The 16,147-nt window shown below is 49.7% G+C and overlaps 1 protein-coding gene across 1 annotated transcript in view; it reads left to right on the top strand.

Moving 5' to 3' along the window:
- The window catches only part of EPHX2 (epoxide hydrolase 2), a gene marked incomplete at its 3' end in the record, with an annotated part of 63,025 nt that overhangs the window by 21,527 nt on the left and 25,351 nt on the right, over positions 1-16,147 (top strand). The window contains exons 5-9 of the mRNA XM_084227482.1: positions 7,001-7,123; positions 9,199-9,273; positions 10,925-11,020; positions 11,134-11,212; positions 15,424-15,458. Coding sequence (XP_084083608.1) covers positions 7,001-7,123; positions 9,199-9,273; positions 10,925-11,020; positions 11,134-11,212; positions 15,424-15,458 — 408 coding nt within the window. The remainder of the gene's footprint in view (positions 1-7,000; positions 7,124-9,198; positions 9,274-10,924; positions 11,021-11,133; positions 11,213-15,423; positions 15,459-16,147) is intronic.

The raw sequence follows: 16,147 nt of genomic DNA, 5'->3' as shown, positions 1-16,147 counted from the left end.
AAAATATTTGGAATTTTCCATCCCACAAATCCTTGATCATTCCCAGGGATTTGAAGCCTCAGGAGACGCCACCACAATCCCAAAAAATGAAAATATTTGGAATTTTCCATCCCATAAACCCTTGAACATTCCCAGGGATTTGAAGCCCCGGTAGACTCCACCCCCACATCCCAAATTCCGTTTTTTGGGTTTTTTGGGTGTTTTTGGGTGTTTTTGGGTGTTTTCCCAGGTGATTTTCCTGGACGAGCGGGAGGAGAGCGTGGTAGACTCCACCCCCACATCCCCAAATTCCCAAATTCCGTTTTTTGGGTTTTTTGGGTTTTTTGGGTGTTTTTTCCCAGGTGATTGTCCTGGACGAGCGGGAGGAGAGCGTGGTAGACTCCACCCCCACATCCCCAAATTCCGTTTTTTGGGTTTTTTGGGTGTTTTTGGGTGTTTTCCCAGGTGATTTTCCTGGACGAGCGGGAGGAGAGCGTGGTAGACTCCACCCCCACATCCCCAAATTCCCTTTTTTGGGTTTTTTGAGTTTTTTGGGTGTTTTTGGGTGTTTTCCCAGGTGATTTTCCTGGACGAGCGGGAGGAGAGCGTGGTAGACTCCACCCCCACATCCCCAAATTCCCAAATTCCGTTTTTTGGGTTTTTTGGGTGTTTTTGGGTGTTTTCCCAGGTGTTTTTCCTGGACGAGCGGGAGGAGAGCGTGGTAGACTCCACCCCCACATCCCCAAATTCCGATTTTTGGGTTTTTTGGGTTTTTTGGGTTTTTTGGGTGTTTTTGGGTGTTTTTTCCCAGGTGATTTTCCTGGACGAGCGGGAGGAGAGCGTGGTAGACTCCACCCCCACATCCCCAAATTCCGTTTTTTGGTTTTTTGGGGTTTTTTGGGTGTTTTCCCAGGTGATTTTCCTGGACGAGCGGGAGGAGAGCGTGGTAGACTCCGCCCCCACATCCCCAAATTCCGTTTTTTGGGGTTTTTGGGTGTTTTGGGGTGTTTTTGGGTGTTTTTGGGTGTTTTTGGGTGTTTTTCCTGGACGAGCGGGAGGAGAGTGTGGTAGGCACCGCCCCCACATCCCCAAATTCCGTTTTTTGGGTTTTTTGGGGTTTTTTTGGGTGTTTTGGGGTGTTTTTGGGTTTTTTGGCTGTTTTTGGGTGTTTTCCCAGGTGATTTTCCTGGACGAGCGGGAGGAGAGCGTGGTAGACTCCACCCCCACATCCCCAAATTCCATTTTTTGGGTTTTTTGGGTTTTTTGGGTGTTTTGGGTTATTTTCCCAGGTGATTTTCCTGGACGAGCGGGAGGAGAGCGTGGTAGACGCCGCCCCCGCATCCCCAAATTCCGTTTTTTGGGTTTTTTGGATGTTTTTGGGTTTTTTGGGTGTTTTTGGGTGTTTTTCCAGGTGATTTTCCTGGACGAGCGGGAGGAGAGCGTGGTAGACTCCACCCCCACATCCCCAAATTCCGTTTTTTGGGTTTTTTGGGTTTTTTGGTTTTTTTGGGTTTTTTGGGTTTTTTGGGTGTTTTTGGGTGTTTTCCCAGGTGATTTTCCTGGACGAGCGGGACGAGAGCGTGGTAGACTCCACCCCCACATCCCCAAATTCCGTTTTTTTGGTTTTTTGGGTTTTTTGGGTTTTTTGGGTGTTTTTGGGTGTTTTTCCAGGTGATTTTCCTGGACGAGCGGGAGGAGAGCGTGGTAGACGCCGCCCCCACATCCCCAAATTCCCTTTTTTGGGTTTTTTGGGGTTTTTTGGGTGTTTTTGGGTTATTTTTCCCAGGTGTTTTTCCTGGACGAGCGGGAGGAGAGCGTGGTAGACGCCGCCCCCACATCCCAAATTCCATTTTTTGGGTTTTTTGGTTTTTTTGGGTGTTTTTGGGTTATTTTCCCCAGGTGATTTTCCTGGACGAGCGGGAGGAGAGCGTGGTAGACGCCGTCCCCACATCCCCAAATTCCATTTTTTGGGTTTTTTGGGTTTTTTGGGTGTTTTTGGGTGTTTTCCCAGGTGATTTTCCTGGACGAGCGGGAGGAGAGCGTGGTAGACACCGTCCCCACATCCCAAATTCCGTTTTTTGGGTTTTTTTGGTTTTTTGGGTTTTTTGGGTTTTTTGGGTTATTTTTCCCAGGTGATTTTCCTGGACGAGCGGGAGGAGAGCGTGGTAGACGCCGTCCCCACATCCCAAATTCCATTTTTTGGGTTTTTTGGGTTTTTTGGGTGTTTTTGGGTGTTTTCCAGGTGATTTTCCTGGACGAGCGGGAGGAGAGCGTGGTAGACTCCACCCCCACATCCCAAATTCCGTTTTTTGGGTTTTTTGGGTGTTTTTGGGTGTTTTTGGGTGTTTTTGGGTTATTTTTCCCAGGTGATTTTCCTGGACGAGCGGGAGGAGAGCGTGGTAGACTCCGCCCCCACATCCCCAAATTCCGTTTTTTGAGTTTTTTGGGTTTTTTGGGTGTTTTTGGGTTATTTTTCCCAGGTGATTTTCCAGGACGAGCGGGAGGAGAGCGTGGTAGACTCCACCCCCACATCCCCAAATTCCGTTTTTTGAGTTTTTTGGGTGTTTTTGGGTGTTTTTGGGTGTTTTTGGGTGTTTTTCCTGGACGAGCGGGAGGAGAGCGTGGTAGACGCCGCCCCCACATCCCCAAATTCCGTTTTTTGGGTTTTTTGGGGTTTTTTTGGGTGTTTTCCCAGGTGATTTTCCTGGACGAGCGGGAGGAGAGCGTGGTAGACACCGTCCCCACATCCCAAATTCCGTTTTTTGGGTTTTTTGAGTTTTTTGGGTTTTTTGGGTGTTTTTGGGTGTTTTTTCCCAGGTGATTTTCCTGGACGAGCGGGAGGAGAGCGTGGTAGACGCCGCCCCACATCCCAAATTCCGTTTTTTGGGTTTTTTGGGGTTTTTTGGTGTTTTTGGGTGTTTTTCCAGGTGATTTTCCTGGACGAGCGGGAGGAGAGCGTGGTAGACGCCGCCCCCACATCCCCAAATTCCGTTTTTTGGGTTTTTTGGGTGTTTTTGGGTGTTTTTCCAGGTGATTTTCCTGGACGAGCGGGAGGAGAGCGTGGTAGACTCCACCCCCACATCCCCAAATTCCGTTTTTTGGGTTTTTTGGGTTTTTTGGGGTTTTTTGGGTGTTTTCCAGGTGATTTTCCTGGACGAGCGGGAGGAGAGCGTGGTAGACGCCGCCCCCACATCCCAAATTCCGTTTTTTGGGTTTTTTGGGGTTTTTTGGGTTTTCCCAGGTGATTTTCCTGGACCAGCGGGAGGAGAGCGTGGTAGACGCCGCCCCCACATCCCCAAATTCCGTTTTTTTGGGTTTTTTGGGTGTTTTTGGGTGTTTTTGGGTGTTTTTTGCCAGGTGATTTTCCTGGACGAGCGGGAGGAGAGCGTGGTAGACACCGTCCCCACATCCCAAATTCCGTTTTTTGGGTTTTTTGGGTTTTTTGGGTTTTTTGGGTTTTTTGGGTTTTTTGGGTTATTTTTCCCAGGTGATTTTCCTGGACGAGCGGGAGGAGAGCGTGGTAGACACCGTCCCCACATCCCAAATTCCGTTTTTTGGGTTTTTTGGGTTTTTTGGGTTTTTTGGGTTTTTTGGGTTTTTTGGGTTATTTTTCCCAGGTGATTTTCCTGGACGAGCGGGGGGAGAGCGTGGTAGACACCGTCCCCACATCCCAAATTCCGTTTTTTGGGTTTTTTGGGTTTTTTGGGTTTTTTGGGTTTTTTGGGTTTTTTGGGTTATTTTTCCCAGGTGATTTTCCTGGACGAGCGGGAGGAGAGCGTGGTAGACTCCACCCCCACATCCCCAAATTCCGTTTTTTGGGTTTTTTGGGTGTTTTGGGTGTTTTGGGTGTTTTTCCCAGGTGATTTTCCTGGACGAGCAGGAGGAGAGCGTGGTAGACGCCGCCCCCTCATCCCCAAATTCCGTTTTTTGGGTTTTTTGTGTTTTTTGGGGTTTTTTGGGTGTTTTTTCCCAGGTGATTTTCCTGGACGAGCGGGAGGAGAGCGTGGTAGACACCGTCCCCACATCCCAAATTCCGTTTTTTGGGGTTTTTGGGTGTTTTGGGTGTTTTTGGGTGTTTTTGGGTGTTTTTGGGTGTTTTTCCCAGGTGATTTTCCTGGACGAGCGGGAGGAGAGCGTGGTAGACGCCGCCCCCACATCCCCAAATTCCGTTTTTTGGGTTTTTTGTGTTTTTTGGGGTTTTTTGGGTGTTTTTGGGTGTTTTTCCAGGTGATTTTCCTGGACGAGCGGGAGGAGAGCGTGGTAGACGCCGCCCCCACATCCCCAAATTCCGTTTTTTGAGTTTTTTGGGTTTTTTGGGTGTTTTTGGGTGTTTCCCCAGGTGATTTTCCTGGACGAGCGGGAGGAGAGCGTGGCAGACGCCGCCCCCACATCCCCAAATTCCGTTTTTTGGGTTTTTTGGGGTTTTTTGGGTTTTTTTGGGTGTTTTCCCAGGTGATTTTCCTGGACGAGCGGGAGGAGAGCGTGGTAGACGCCGCCCCCACATCCCCAAATTTCGTTTTTTGGGTTTTTTGGGTTTTTTTGGGGTTTTTGGGTGTTTTTCCAGGTGATTTTCCTGGACGAGCGGGAGGAGAGCGTGGTAGACACCGTCCCCACATCCCAAATTCCCATTTTTGGGTTTTTTGGGTTTTTTGGGTGTTTTTGGGTGTTTTTGGGTTATTTTTCCCAGGTGATTTTCCTGGACGAGCGGGAGGAGAGCGTGGTAGACGCCGCCCCCACATCCCCAAATTCCGTTTTTGGGTTTTTTGGGTTTTTTGGGTGTTTTTGGGTGTTTTTTCCCAGGTGATTTTCCTGGACGAGCGGGAGGAGAGCGTGGTAGACTCCACCCCCACATCCCCAAATTCCGTTTTTTGGGTTTTTTGGGTGTTTTTGGGTTTTTTGGGTTTTTTGGGTTTTTTGGGTGTTTTTGGGGGTTTTCCCAGGTGATTTTCCTGGACGAGCGGGAGGAGAGCGTGGTAGACACCGTCCCCACATCCCAAATTCCCGTTTTTGGGTTTTTTGGGTGTTTTTGGGTGTTTTTCCAGGTGATTTTCCTGGACGAGCGGGAGGAGAGCGTGGTAGACACCGTCCCCACATCCCAAATTCCCGTTTTTGGGTTTTTTGGGTGTTTTTGGGTGTTTTTCCCAGGTGATTTTCCTGGACGAGCGGGAGGAGAGCGTGGTAGACGCCGCCCCCACACCCCCAAATTCCCGTTTTTGGGTTTTTTGGGTGTTTTTGGGTGTTTTTCCCAGGTGATTTTCCTGGACGAGCGGGAGGAGAGCGTGGTAGACGCCACCCCCACATCCCAAATTCCGTTTTTTGGGTTTTTTGGGTTTTTTGGGTGTTTTTGGGTTATTTTTCCCAGGTGTTTTTCCTGGACGAGCGGGAGGAGAGCGTGGTAGACGCCGTCCCCACATCCCCAAATTCCATTTTTTGAGTTTGTTGGGTTTTTTGGGTGTTTTTGGGTGTTTTTGGGTGTTTTTCCCGGACAAGCGGGAGGAGAGCGTGGTAGACGCCGCCCCCACATCCCAAATTCCGTTTTTGGGTTTTTTGGGTGTTTTTGGGTGTTTTTGGGTGTTTTTCCAGGTGATTTTCCTGGACGAGCGGGAGGAGAGCGTGGTAGACTCCACCCCCACATCCCCAAATTCCGTTTTTTGGGTTTTTTTGGGTGTTTTTGGGTTATTTTTCCCAGGTGATTTTCCTGGACGAGCGGGAGGAGAGCGTGGTAGACTCCACCCCCACATCCCAAATTCCCTTTTTTGGGTTTTTTGGGTTTTTTGGGTTTTTTGGGTGTTTTTGGGTTATTTTTCCCAGGTGATTTTCCTGGACGAGCGGGAGGAGAGCGTGGTAGACGCCGCCCCCACATCCCCAAATTCCGTTTTTTGGGTTTTTTGGGTGTTTTTGGGTGTTTTTCCAGGTGATTTTCCTGGACGAGCGGGAGGAGAGCGTGGTAGACTCCACCCCCACATCCCAAATTCCGTTTTTTGGGTTTTTTGGGTGTTTTTGTGTTGTTTTTCCCAGGTGATTTTCCTGGACGAGCGGGAGGAGAGCGTGGTAGACGCCGCCCCCACATCCCAAATTCCGTTTTTTGAGTTTTTTGGGTGTTTTTGGGTGTTTTTGGGTGTTTTTGGGTGTTTTTCCTGGACGAGCGGGAGGAGAGCGTGGTAGACGCCGCCCCCACATCCCAAATTCCGTTTTTTGAGTTTTTTGGGTTTTTTGGGTGTTTTTGGGTGTTTTCCCAGGTGATTTTCCTGGACGAGCGGGAGGAGAGCGTGGTAGATGCCGCCCCCACATCCCAAATTCCGTTTTTTGGGTTTTTTGGGTGTTTTTTGGGTTTTTTCCCAGGTGATTTTCCTGGACGAGCGGGAGGAGAGCGTGGTAGACTCCACCCCCCCATCCCCAAATTCCGTTTTTTGAGTTTTTTGGGTTTTTTGGGTTTTTTGGGTGTTTTCCCCAGGTGATTTTCCTGGACGAGCGGGAGGAGAGCGTGGTAGACTCCGCCCCCACATCCCCAAATTCCGTTTTTTGGGTTTTTTGGGTGTTTTTGGGTGTTTTTGGGTGTTTTTGGGTGTTTTTGGGTTATTTTTCCCAGGTGATTTTCCTGGACGAGCGGGAGGAGAGCGTGGTAGACGCCGCCCCCACATCCCCAAATTCCGTTTTTTGGGTTTTTTGGGTGTTTTTGGGTGTTTTTCCAGGTGATTTTCCTGGACGAGCGGGAGGAGAGCGTGGTAGACGCCACCCCCACATCCCCAAATTCCGTTTTTTGGGTTTTTTGGGTTTTTGGGTGTTTTTGGGTGTTTTTCCCAGGTGATTTTCCTGGACGAGCGGGAGGAGAGCGTGGTAGACTCCACCCCCACATCCCCAAATTCCATTTTTTGAGTTTTTTTGGGTGTTTTGGGTGTTTTTGGGTGTTTTCCCAGGTGATTTTCCTGGACGAGCGGGAGGAGAGCGTGGTAGACGCCGCCCCCACATCCCCAAATTCCGTTTTTTGAGTTTTTTGGGTTTTTTTGGGTGTTTTTCCCAGGTGATTTTCCTGGACGAGCGGGAGGAGAGCGTGGCGCGGGCGCGGGCGCTGGGCATGGCCGCCGTCCTGGTGCGCGACACTGAGTCGGCGCTGCGGGACCTGCAGGAGCTCACCGGGGTCCAGGTGCGGAAAATTCCGGAATTCCCGATCCAGAGGGGTCTGGGGGGGATCCGGAGGGGTCTGGAGGGTTTGGGATCCCAAACCCCAAATCCCGGATTCCAGACCCCAAATCCCCGATCCTAAATCCCAGATTCCAGCCCCCAAATCCCTGATCCTGAATCCCAAACCCCCGATCCCAAATCCCAAATCCCTGATCCCCCCCAATCCCAAACCCCAAATCCCTGATCCTGAATCCCAAATCCCTGATCCCAAATCCCTGATCCCAAACCCCAAATCCCTGATCCTGAATCCCAAATCCCTGATCCCAAACCCCAAATCCCTGATCCCAAACCCCAAATCCCTGAAGCTGAATCCCAAATCCCAGACCCCAAATCCCTGATCCCAAATCCCTGAAGCTGAATCCCAAATCCCTGATCCTGAATCCCAAACCCCCGATCCCCAATCCCAAATCCCTGATCCCAAATCCTGGATCCCAAACCCCAAATCCCTGAATCCCCGATCCCAAATCCCCGATCCTGAATCCCAAATCCCCAAACCCCAAATCCCTGATCCCAAACCCCAGAAGTCCCAATCCCAAATCCCCAAACCCCAAATCCCTGACCCCAAACCCCTGATCCTAAACCCCAAACCTTAGAAGTCCCAAACCCCAAAACCCCGATCCCAAACACCCTGACCCCAAACCCCCGATCCCAAATCCCCAAACCCCCAAATTCCCAAATCCCCGATCCCAAACCCCGAACCCCCAAATCCCCGATCCCAAATCCCAAACCCCCGATCCCAAATCCCTGATCCCAATTCCCCAAACCCCCAAATTCCCAAATCCCCGATCCCAAACCCCAAACCCCCGATCCCAAATCCCCAAATCCCAAACCCCTGATCCCAAATCCCAATCCCAAACCCCAAATCCCCAATCCCAAATCCCAAACCCCCGATCCCAAAGCCCCGATCCCAAAGCCCCAAATTCCCGATCCCAAATCCCCGATCCCAAACCCCAGAAGTTCCAATCCCCAAATCCTCGATCCCAAACCCCAAATCCCCATTCCCAAATCCCCGATCCCAAATCCCCAAATCCCTGATCCCAAATCCCCAAACCCCCAAATTCCCAAATCCCCGATCCCAAACCCCAAATCCCCAAACCCCAAACCCCAAACCCCAAACCCCAAATCCCCAAATCCCCAAACCCCAAACTTCAGAAGTCCCAAACCCCAAACCCCCAAACCCCCAAAGCCCAAATCCCCAAATCCCCCATCCCAAACCCCAAATCCCCAAACCCCAAATCCCCGACCCCAAACCCCCAATCCCAAATCCCCAAATCCCCAAATCCCCGAACCCAAACCCCAAACCCCCAAACCCCAAATCCCCAAATCCCAAATCCCAAACCCCAATCCCAAACCCCAAACCCCAAACCCCCGATCCCAAACCCCCAAACCCCAAATCCCAAATCCCTGATCCCAAATCCCAAATCCCCAAATCCCCAAATCCCAAATCCCCAAATCCCCAAACCCCCAAATCCCCAAATCCCCAAACCCCAAACCCCCAATCCCAAATCCCCAAACCCCAAATCCCCAATCCCAAATCCCCGATCCCAAATCCCCGATCCCAAATCCCCGATCCCAAATCCCAAATCCCCAAATCCCTGGTCCCAAATCCCCGACCCCAAACCCCAAATCCCTGATCCCAAACCCCAAATCCCCAAACCCCAAACCCCCAATCCCAAATCCCCAAACCCCAAATCCCCAATCCCAAGTCCCCGATCCCAAATCCCCGATCCCAAATCCCCGATCCCAAATCCCTAACCCCAAACACCCCGATCCCAAACACCCTGACCCCAAATCTCCGATCCCAAACACCTGATCCCAAATCCCTGATCCCAAACCCCAAACCCTCGATCCCAAATCCCCAAATCCCCAAACCCCCGATCCCAAACCCCAAATCCCCAAAAACCCCAAATCCCCAAACCCCAAACCCCCAAATCCCCAAAAACCCCAAACCCCAAACCCCCAATCCCAAATCCCTAACCCCCAAACCCCAAATCCCAAATCCCAAATCCGAAATCCCCGCTCCCTCTCCCGGTGCAGCTGCTGGGCCAGGAGGAGGCGCTGCCGGTGTCGATCGGCCCCGAGGAGGTGACGCACGGATACGTCGGGATCCGGGTACGGGAACGGGAACGGGAATGGGAATGTGGGAATGGGAATGGGGCTGGGAATGGGGCCGGGAATGGGGCTGGGAATGGGGCCGGGATCTGGGAATGGGGCCGGAATGTGGGAATGGGGCCGGGATCTGGGAATGGGGCTGGGATCTCGGAATGGGGCTGGGAATGGGGATGGGAATGGGAATGGGAATGGGAATGGGAATGGGAATGGGAATGGGAATGGGGATGGGAATGGGAATGGGAATGGGGCTGGGAATGGGGCTGGGAATGGGGCTGGGAATGGGAGTGGGAATGGGAATGGGAATGGGGATGGGAATGGGAATGGGAATGGGGAATGGGAATGGGGCTGGGAATGGGGCTGGGATCTGGGAATGGGGATGGGAATGGGGCTGGGATCTGGGAATGGGGATGGGAATGGGGCTGGGATCGGCTGGGATCTGGGAATGGGGCTGGGATCTGGGAATGGCCGAGACCTTCTGGGATCTGGGAGTGTCCGGAATGGCCGTTGTTCCCGTTTTTCCCGGCTCAGTGCAGAATTCCCATTTCTCCCCCCCTTTCCCAGCCAGAGCTGGGCTCTGGAATTTCGGGTGCTGAGCTCTGGAATTCCAGGCCGGGAAGGGCTCTGGACTCTGGAATTTTGGGTTCTGAGCTCTGGAATTTTGGGTTCTGAACTCTGGAACTCCAGGCTTGGAAAACCTCTGGAATTCCAGGCTGGGAATGGCTCTGGGCTCTGGAATTCCAGGCTGGGAAGGGCTCTGGGCTCTGGAATTCCAGGCTGGAAGGGCTCTGGGCTCTGGAATTCCGGGTTCTGAGCTCTGGAATTCCAGGCTTGGAAAACCTCTGGAATTCCAGGCGTTCAGAATTCCCGGGTTTTCCCCCCTTTCCCAGCCGGGTGTGTGGCTGGGCTCTGCAATTCCAGGCTGGGAAGGGCTCTGGAATTCCAGGTTCTGAGCTCCGGAATTTTGGGTTCTGAGCTCTGGAACTCCAGGCTTGGAAAACCTCTGGAACTCCAGGCTGGAAGGGCTCTGGGCTCTGGAATTCTGGGTTCTGAGCTCCAGAATTTTGGGTTCTGAGCTCTGGAATTCCAGACTGGGAAGGACTCTGGGCTCTGGAATTCCGGGTGCTGGGCTCTGGAATTTTGGGTTCTGAGCTCTGGAATTCCGGGTTCTGAGCTCTGGAATTTTGGGTTCTGAGCTCTGGAATTCCAGGCTCGGAAAACCTCTGGAATTCCAGGCTGGGAAGGGCTCTGGGCTCTGGAATTCCAGGCTGGGAAGGGCTCTGGAATTCCGGGTGCTGGGCTCTGGAATTCCAGGCTGGGAAGGGCTCTGGAATTCTGGGTGCTGGGCTCTGTAATTCCCGGTGCTGATCTCTGGAATTCCGGGTGCTGATCTCTGGAATTCCAGCCATTCAGAATTCCCGAATTCCCATTTTTCCCCCCCTTTCCCAGCCGGGCGTGCGGCTGCACTTCGGGGAGCTGGGCTCTGGAATTCCAGCCGTTCAGAATTCCCGAATTCCCGTTGTTTTTCCCCCCTTTCCCAGCCAGGCGTGTGGCTGCACTTCGCCGAGCTGATCTCTGGAATTCTGGGTGCTGATCTCTGGAATTCCAGCCGTTCAGAATTCCCGAATTCCCGTTGTTTTTCCCCCCTTCCCAGCCGGGCGTGCGGCTGCACTTCGCCGAGCTGGGCCAGGGCCCGGCGCTCTGCCTGTGCCACGGATTCCCGGAGTCCTGGCTCGCCTGGCGCTTCCAGGTCAGGATCCCCCCCAGAATTCCCACCCAGAAATTCCAGAGGGGATCCCCGGGACTCCCGGGAATTTTTGGGAATTTTTTGGGAATTTTTTGGGAATTTTTTTTGGGGGGCAGATGCCGGCGCTGGCCCGGGCCGGGTTCCGCGTGATCGCCCTGGAGATGAAAGGGTACGGGGAGAGCAGCGCCCCCAGCGGTGAGCAAAGGGAACTGCAACTGTGGGGTTAATTGATTAATTAATTATGGGAATAATTAATAATGGGGATTAATTAATGATGGAGATTAATGACGGGAATTAATAATGTGAAAGGGTACGGGGACAGCAGCGCCCCCAGCGGTGAGCAAAGGGAACTGCAACTGTGGGGTTAATTGATTAATTAATTATGGGAATAATTAATCATGGGGATTAATAATGTGAAAGGGTACGGGGACAGCAGCGCCCCCAGCGGTGAGCACTGGAACTGCAACCAGAATTAATGACAGAAATTAATTAATAATGGGATTAATTAATAATGGGGATTAATAATGATGGGGATTAATGATGGGAAAGGGTACGGGGAGAGCAGCGCCCCCAGCGGTGAGCAAAGGGAACTGCAACTGTGGGGTTAATTAATTAATTAATTAATTATGGGAATTAATTATTAATAATGGGGATTAATAATGGGAAAGGGTACGGGGACAGCAGCGCCCCCAGCGGTGAGCAAAGGGAACTGCAACTGTGGGGTTAATTAATTAATTAATGATGGGAATTAATTATTAATAATGGGGATTAATAATGGGAAAGGGTACGGGGACAGCAGCGCCCCCAGCGGTGAGCACTGGAACTGCAACTGTGGGGTTAATTAATTGATTAATTAATGATGGGAATAATTAATGATGGGAAAGGGTACGGGGACAGCAGCGCCCCCAGCGGTGAGCAAAGGGAACTGCAACCGGAATTAATGACAGAAATTAATTAATAAATGGGGTTAATTAATAATGGGATTAATAATGATGGGGATTAATAATGTGAAAGGGTACGGGGACAGCAGCGCCCCCAGCGGTGAGCAAAGGGAACTGCAACCGCGGGGTTCATTAATTAATTAATTAATGATGGGAATTAATTATTAATAATGGGGATTAATAATGGGAAAGGGTACGGGGAGAGCAGCGCCCCCAGCGGTGAGCAAAGGGAACTGCAACTGTGGGGTTAATTAATTAATTAATGATGGGAATTAATTATTAATAATGGGGATTAATAATGGGAAAGGGTACGGGGAGAGCAGCGCCCCCAGCGGTGAGCAAAGGGAACTGCAACTGTGGGGTTAATTGATTAATTAATTAATGATGGGAATTAATTATTAATAATGGGGATTAATAATGGGAAAGGGTACGGGGAGAGCAGCGCCCCCAGCGGTGAGCACTGGAACTGCAACTGTGGGGTTAATTAATTAATTAATGATGGGATTTAATTATTAATAATGGGGATTAATAATGGGAAAGGGTACGGGGAGAGCAGCGCCCCCAGCGGTGAGCAAAGGGAACTGCAACTGTGGGGTTAATTGATTAATTAATTAATTATGGGAATTAATTAATTATGGGGATTAATGACGGGAATTAATGACGGGGATTAATAATGGGAAAGGGTACGGGGAGAGCAGCGCCCCCAGCGGTGAGCAAAGGGAACTGCAACTGTGGGGTTAATTAATAATGGGATTAATTAATAACTGGGATTAATAACGGGAATTAATGATGGGGATTAATGATGGGAAAGGGTACGGGGAGAGCAGCGCCCCCAGCGGTGAGCAAAGGGAACTGCAACTGTGGGGTTAATTAATTAATTAATTAATTATGGGAATTAATTATTAATAATGGGGATTAATAATGGGAAAGGGTACGGGGACAGCAGCGCCCCCAGCGGTGAGCAACGGGAACTGCAACTGTGGGGTTAATTAATTAATTAATGATGGGAATTAATTATTAATAATGGGGATTAATAATGGGAAAGGGTACGGGGAGAGCAGCGCCCCCAGCGGTGAGCACCGGAACTGCAACTGTGGGGTTAATGGATTAATTAATTAATTATGGGAATAATTAATAATGGGGATTAATTAATGATGGAGATTAATGACGGGAATTAATAATGTGAAAGGGTACGGGGAGAGCAGCGCCCCCAGCGGTGAGCAAAGGGAACTGCAACTGTGGGGTTAATTAATTAATTAATTAATGATGGGAATAATTAATAATGGGGATTAATTAATGATGGAGATTAATGACGGGAATTAATGACGGGGATTAATAATGGGAAAGGGTACGGGGACAGCAGCGCCCCCAGCGGTGAGCAAAGGGAACTGCAACCAGAATTAATGACAGGAGTTAATTAATAAATGGGGTTAATTAATGATGGGGATTAATAATGGGAAAGGGTACGGGGAGAGCAGCGCCCCCAGCGGTGAGCAAAGGGAACTGCAACTGTGGGGTTAATTAATTAATTATTGATGGGAATTAATTAATCATGGGGATTAATGATGGGAAAGGGTACGGGGAGAGCAGCGCCCCCAGCGGTGAGCAAAGGGAACTGCAACTGTGGGGGTTAATTGATTAATTAATTAATGATGGGAATAATTAATAATGGGGATTAATGACGGCAATTAATGACGGGGATTAATAATGGGAAAGGGTACGGGGAGAGCAGCGCCCCCAGCGGTGAGCAAAGGGAACTGCAACTGTGGGGTTAATTGATTAATTAATTAATAATGGGAATAATTAATGATGGGGATTAATAATGATGGGGATTAATTATGGGAATTAATAATGGGAAAGGGTACGGGGAGAGCAGCGCCCCCAGCGGTGAGCAGCAGGAACTGCAACCGCGGGGTTAATTAATTAATTAATGATGGGATTTAATTATTAATAATGGGGATTAATGATGGGAAAGGGTACGGGGACAGCAGCGCCCCCAGCGGTGAGCAAAGGGAACTGCAACCGGAATTAATGACAGAAATTAATTAATAAATGGGGTTAATTAATGATGGGGATTAATAATGATGGGGATTAATTATGGGAATTAATAATGGGAAAGGGTACGGGGAGAGCAGCGCCCCCAGCGGTGAGCAACGGGAACTGCAACTGTGGGGGTTAATTGATTAATTAATTAATTATGGGAATTAATTAATTATGGGATTAATAACGGGAATTAATGATGGGGATTAATAATGTGAAAGGGTACGGGGAGAGCAGCGCCCCCAGCGGTGAGCAAAGGGAACTGCAACTGTGGGGTTAATTGATTAATTAATTAATGATGGGAATTAATTATTAATAATGGGGATTAATAATGGGAAAGGGTACGGGGAGAGCAGCGCCCCCAGCGGTGAGCAAAGGGAACTGCAACTGTGGGGTTAATTAATTAATTAATTAATGATGGGAATTAATTATTAATAATGGGGATTAATAATGGGAAAGGGTACGGGGAGAGCAGCGCCCCCAGCGGTGAGCAAAGGGAACTGCAACTGTGGGGTTAATTGATTAATTAATTAATGATGGGAATAATTAATAATGGGGATTAATTAATGATGGAGATTAATGACGGGAATTAATAATGTGAAAGGGTACGGGGAGAGCAGCGCCCCCAGCGGTGAGCAAAGGGAACTGCAACTGTGGGGTTAATTAATGACGGGGATTAATTAATAATGGGATTAATAATGATGGGGATTAATTAATAATGGGGATTAATGACGGGGTCGGGAATGCTGGGAATTCCAGGATGGGCTGGGAATTGCAGGAATGAGGTCAGGAATTCCCGGATGGGATTGGAAGGCTGGGACAGGATGAGAATTCTGGGATGGGATCCGGAATTCCAGGAATTCCGGGATGGGGGTTGGGAATTCTGGGATGGGGGTTGGGAGTCCAGGAATTCCGGGATGGGGTTGGGAGTCCAGGAATTCCAGGATGGGGGTTGGGAATTCTGGGATGGGGGTTGGGAATTCCAGGAATTCCAGGATGGGGGTTGGGAATTTCAGGAATTCTGGGATGGGGGTTGGGAATTCTGGGATGGGAATGGGATTTTGGGATGGGAAAAGAAAAAATTAATGGCAAAAAATCGCGGAGAGAAAACTGTGGGAAAATAAAATCATGGAGGGGAAAAAATGGGAAAAATCAGGAAATGAAAATAAGGTAAAAATTTTTAAAAATTGGGAAAAAAATCCTGGAAAAAAAAAATCCTGGAAAAAAATGGGGAAAAAAATCCTGGGAAAAAAATCCTGGGAAAAAAATCCTGGGAAAAAATGGGGGAAAAAATCCTGGAAAAAAAATTAGTGGGATAAAAAAAACTTGGGAAAACAAAAATGGGGGAAAAAAATCCTGGAAAAAAATTTCCTGGGAAGGAAAAAATGATGGAAAAGAAACTCTGGGAATTCTTTCTCCCCGCAGACATCTCGGAATATTCCCAGGAGCAGATCTGCGAGGTGAGGGAGCCCCGGAATTCCGGGAATTTGGGGGGTTTGGGGAATTCTGGGAATTGCGGGAATGGGAGGGGATGATCCTGAGGGGAACTGATCCCGATCCCAATCCTGATCCCGGTCCTGATCTGATCCTGGTCCTGATCTGATCCCAATCCCAATGATCCCGATCCTGGTCTGATCCCAATCCCAGTCTGATCCCAATCCCAGTCTGATCCCAATCCCAATTATCCCAATGGGATCTGATCCCAATCCCAGTCTGATCCCGATCCCAATCCTGATCTCATCCCAATCCTGCTGATCCCGATCCTGATCTGATCCCGATCCTGATCTGATCCCGATCCTGATCTGATCCTGATCCTGGTCTGATCCTGATTCCAGTCTGATCCCAATCCCAGTCTGATCCCAATCCCAATGATCCCAATGGGATCTGATCCCAATCCCAGTCTGATCCCGATCTGATCCCAATCCTAATCCCGATCCCAGTCCTGATCTGATTCTGATCCCAATCTGATCCCAATCCCGATCTGATCCCAATCCTGCTGATCCCAATCCCAATGATCCCGATCCCGATCTGATCCCAATGTGATCCCAATCCTGATCTGATCCCGATCCTGATCTGATCCCGATCCCGATCTGATCCCAATCCCAATGATCCCAATGGGATCTGATCCCAATCCCAGTCTGATCCCGAT

This window comes from Fringilla coelebs, assembly GCF_963513975.1.
Source record: "Fringilla coelebs genome assembly, contig: SCAFFOLD_324, whole genome shotgun sequence".
NCBI lineage: Eukaryota > Metazoa > Chordata > Aves > Passeriformes > Fringillidae > Fringilla > Fringilla coelebs.
Note: the sequence above shows the minus strand (reverse complement) of the source record. Positions and strands in the feature narration are given on the sequence as shown.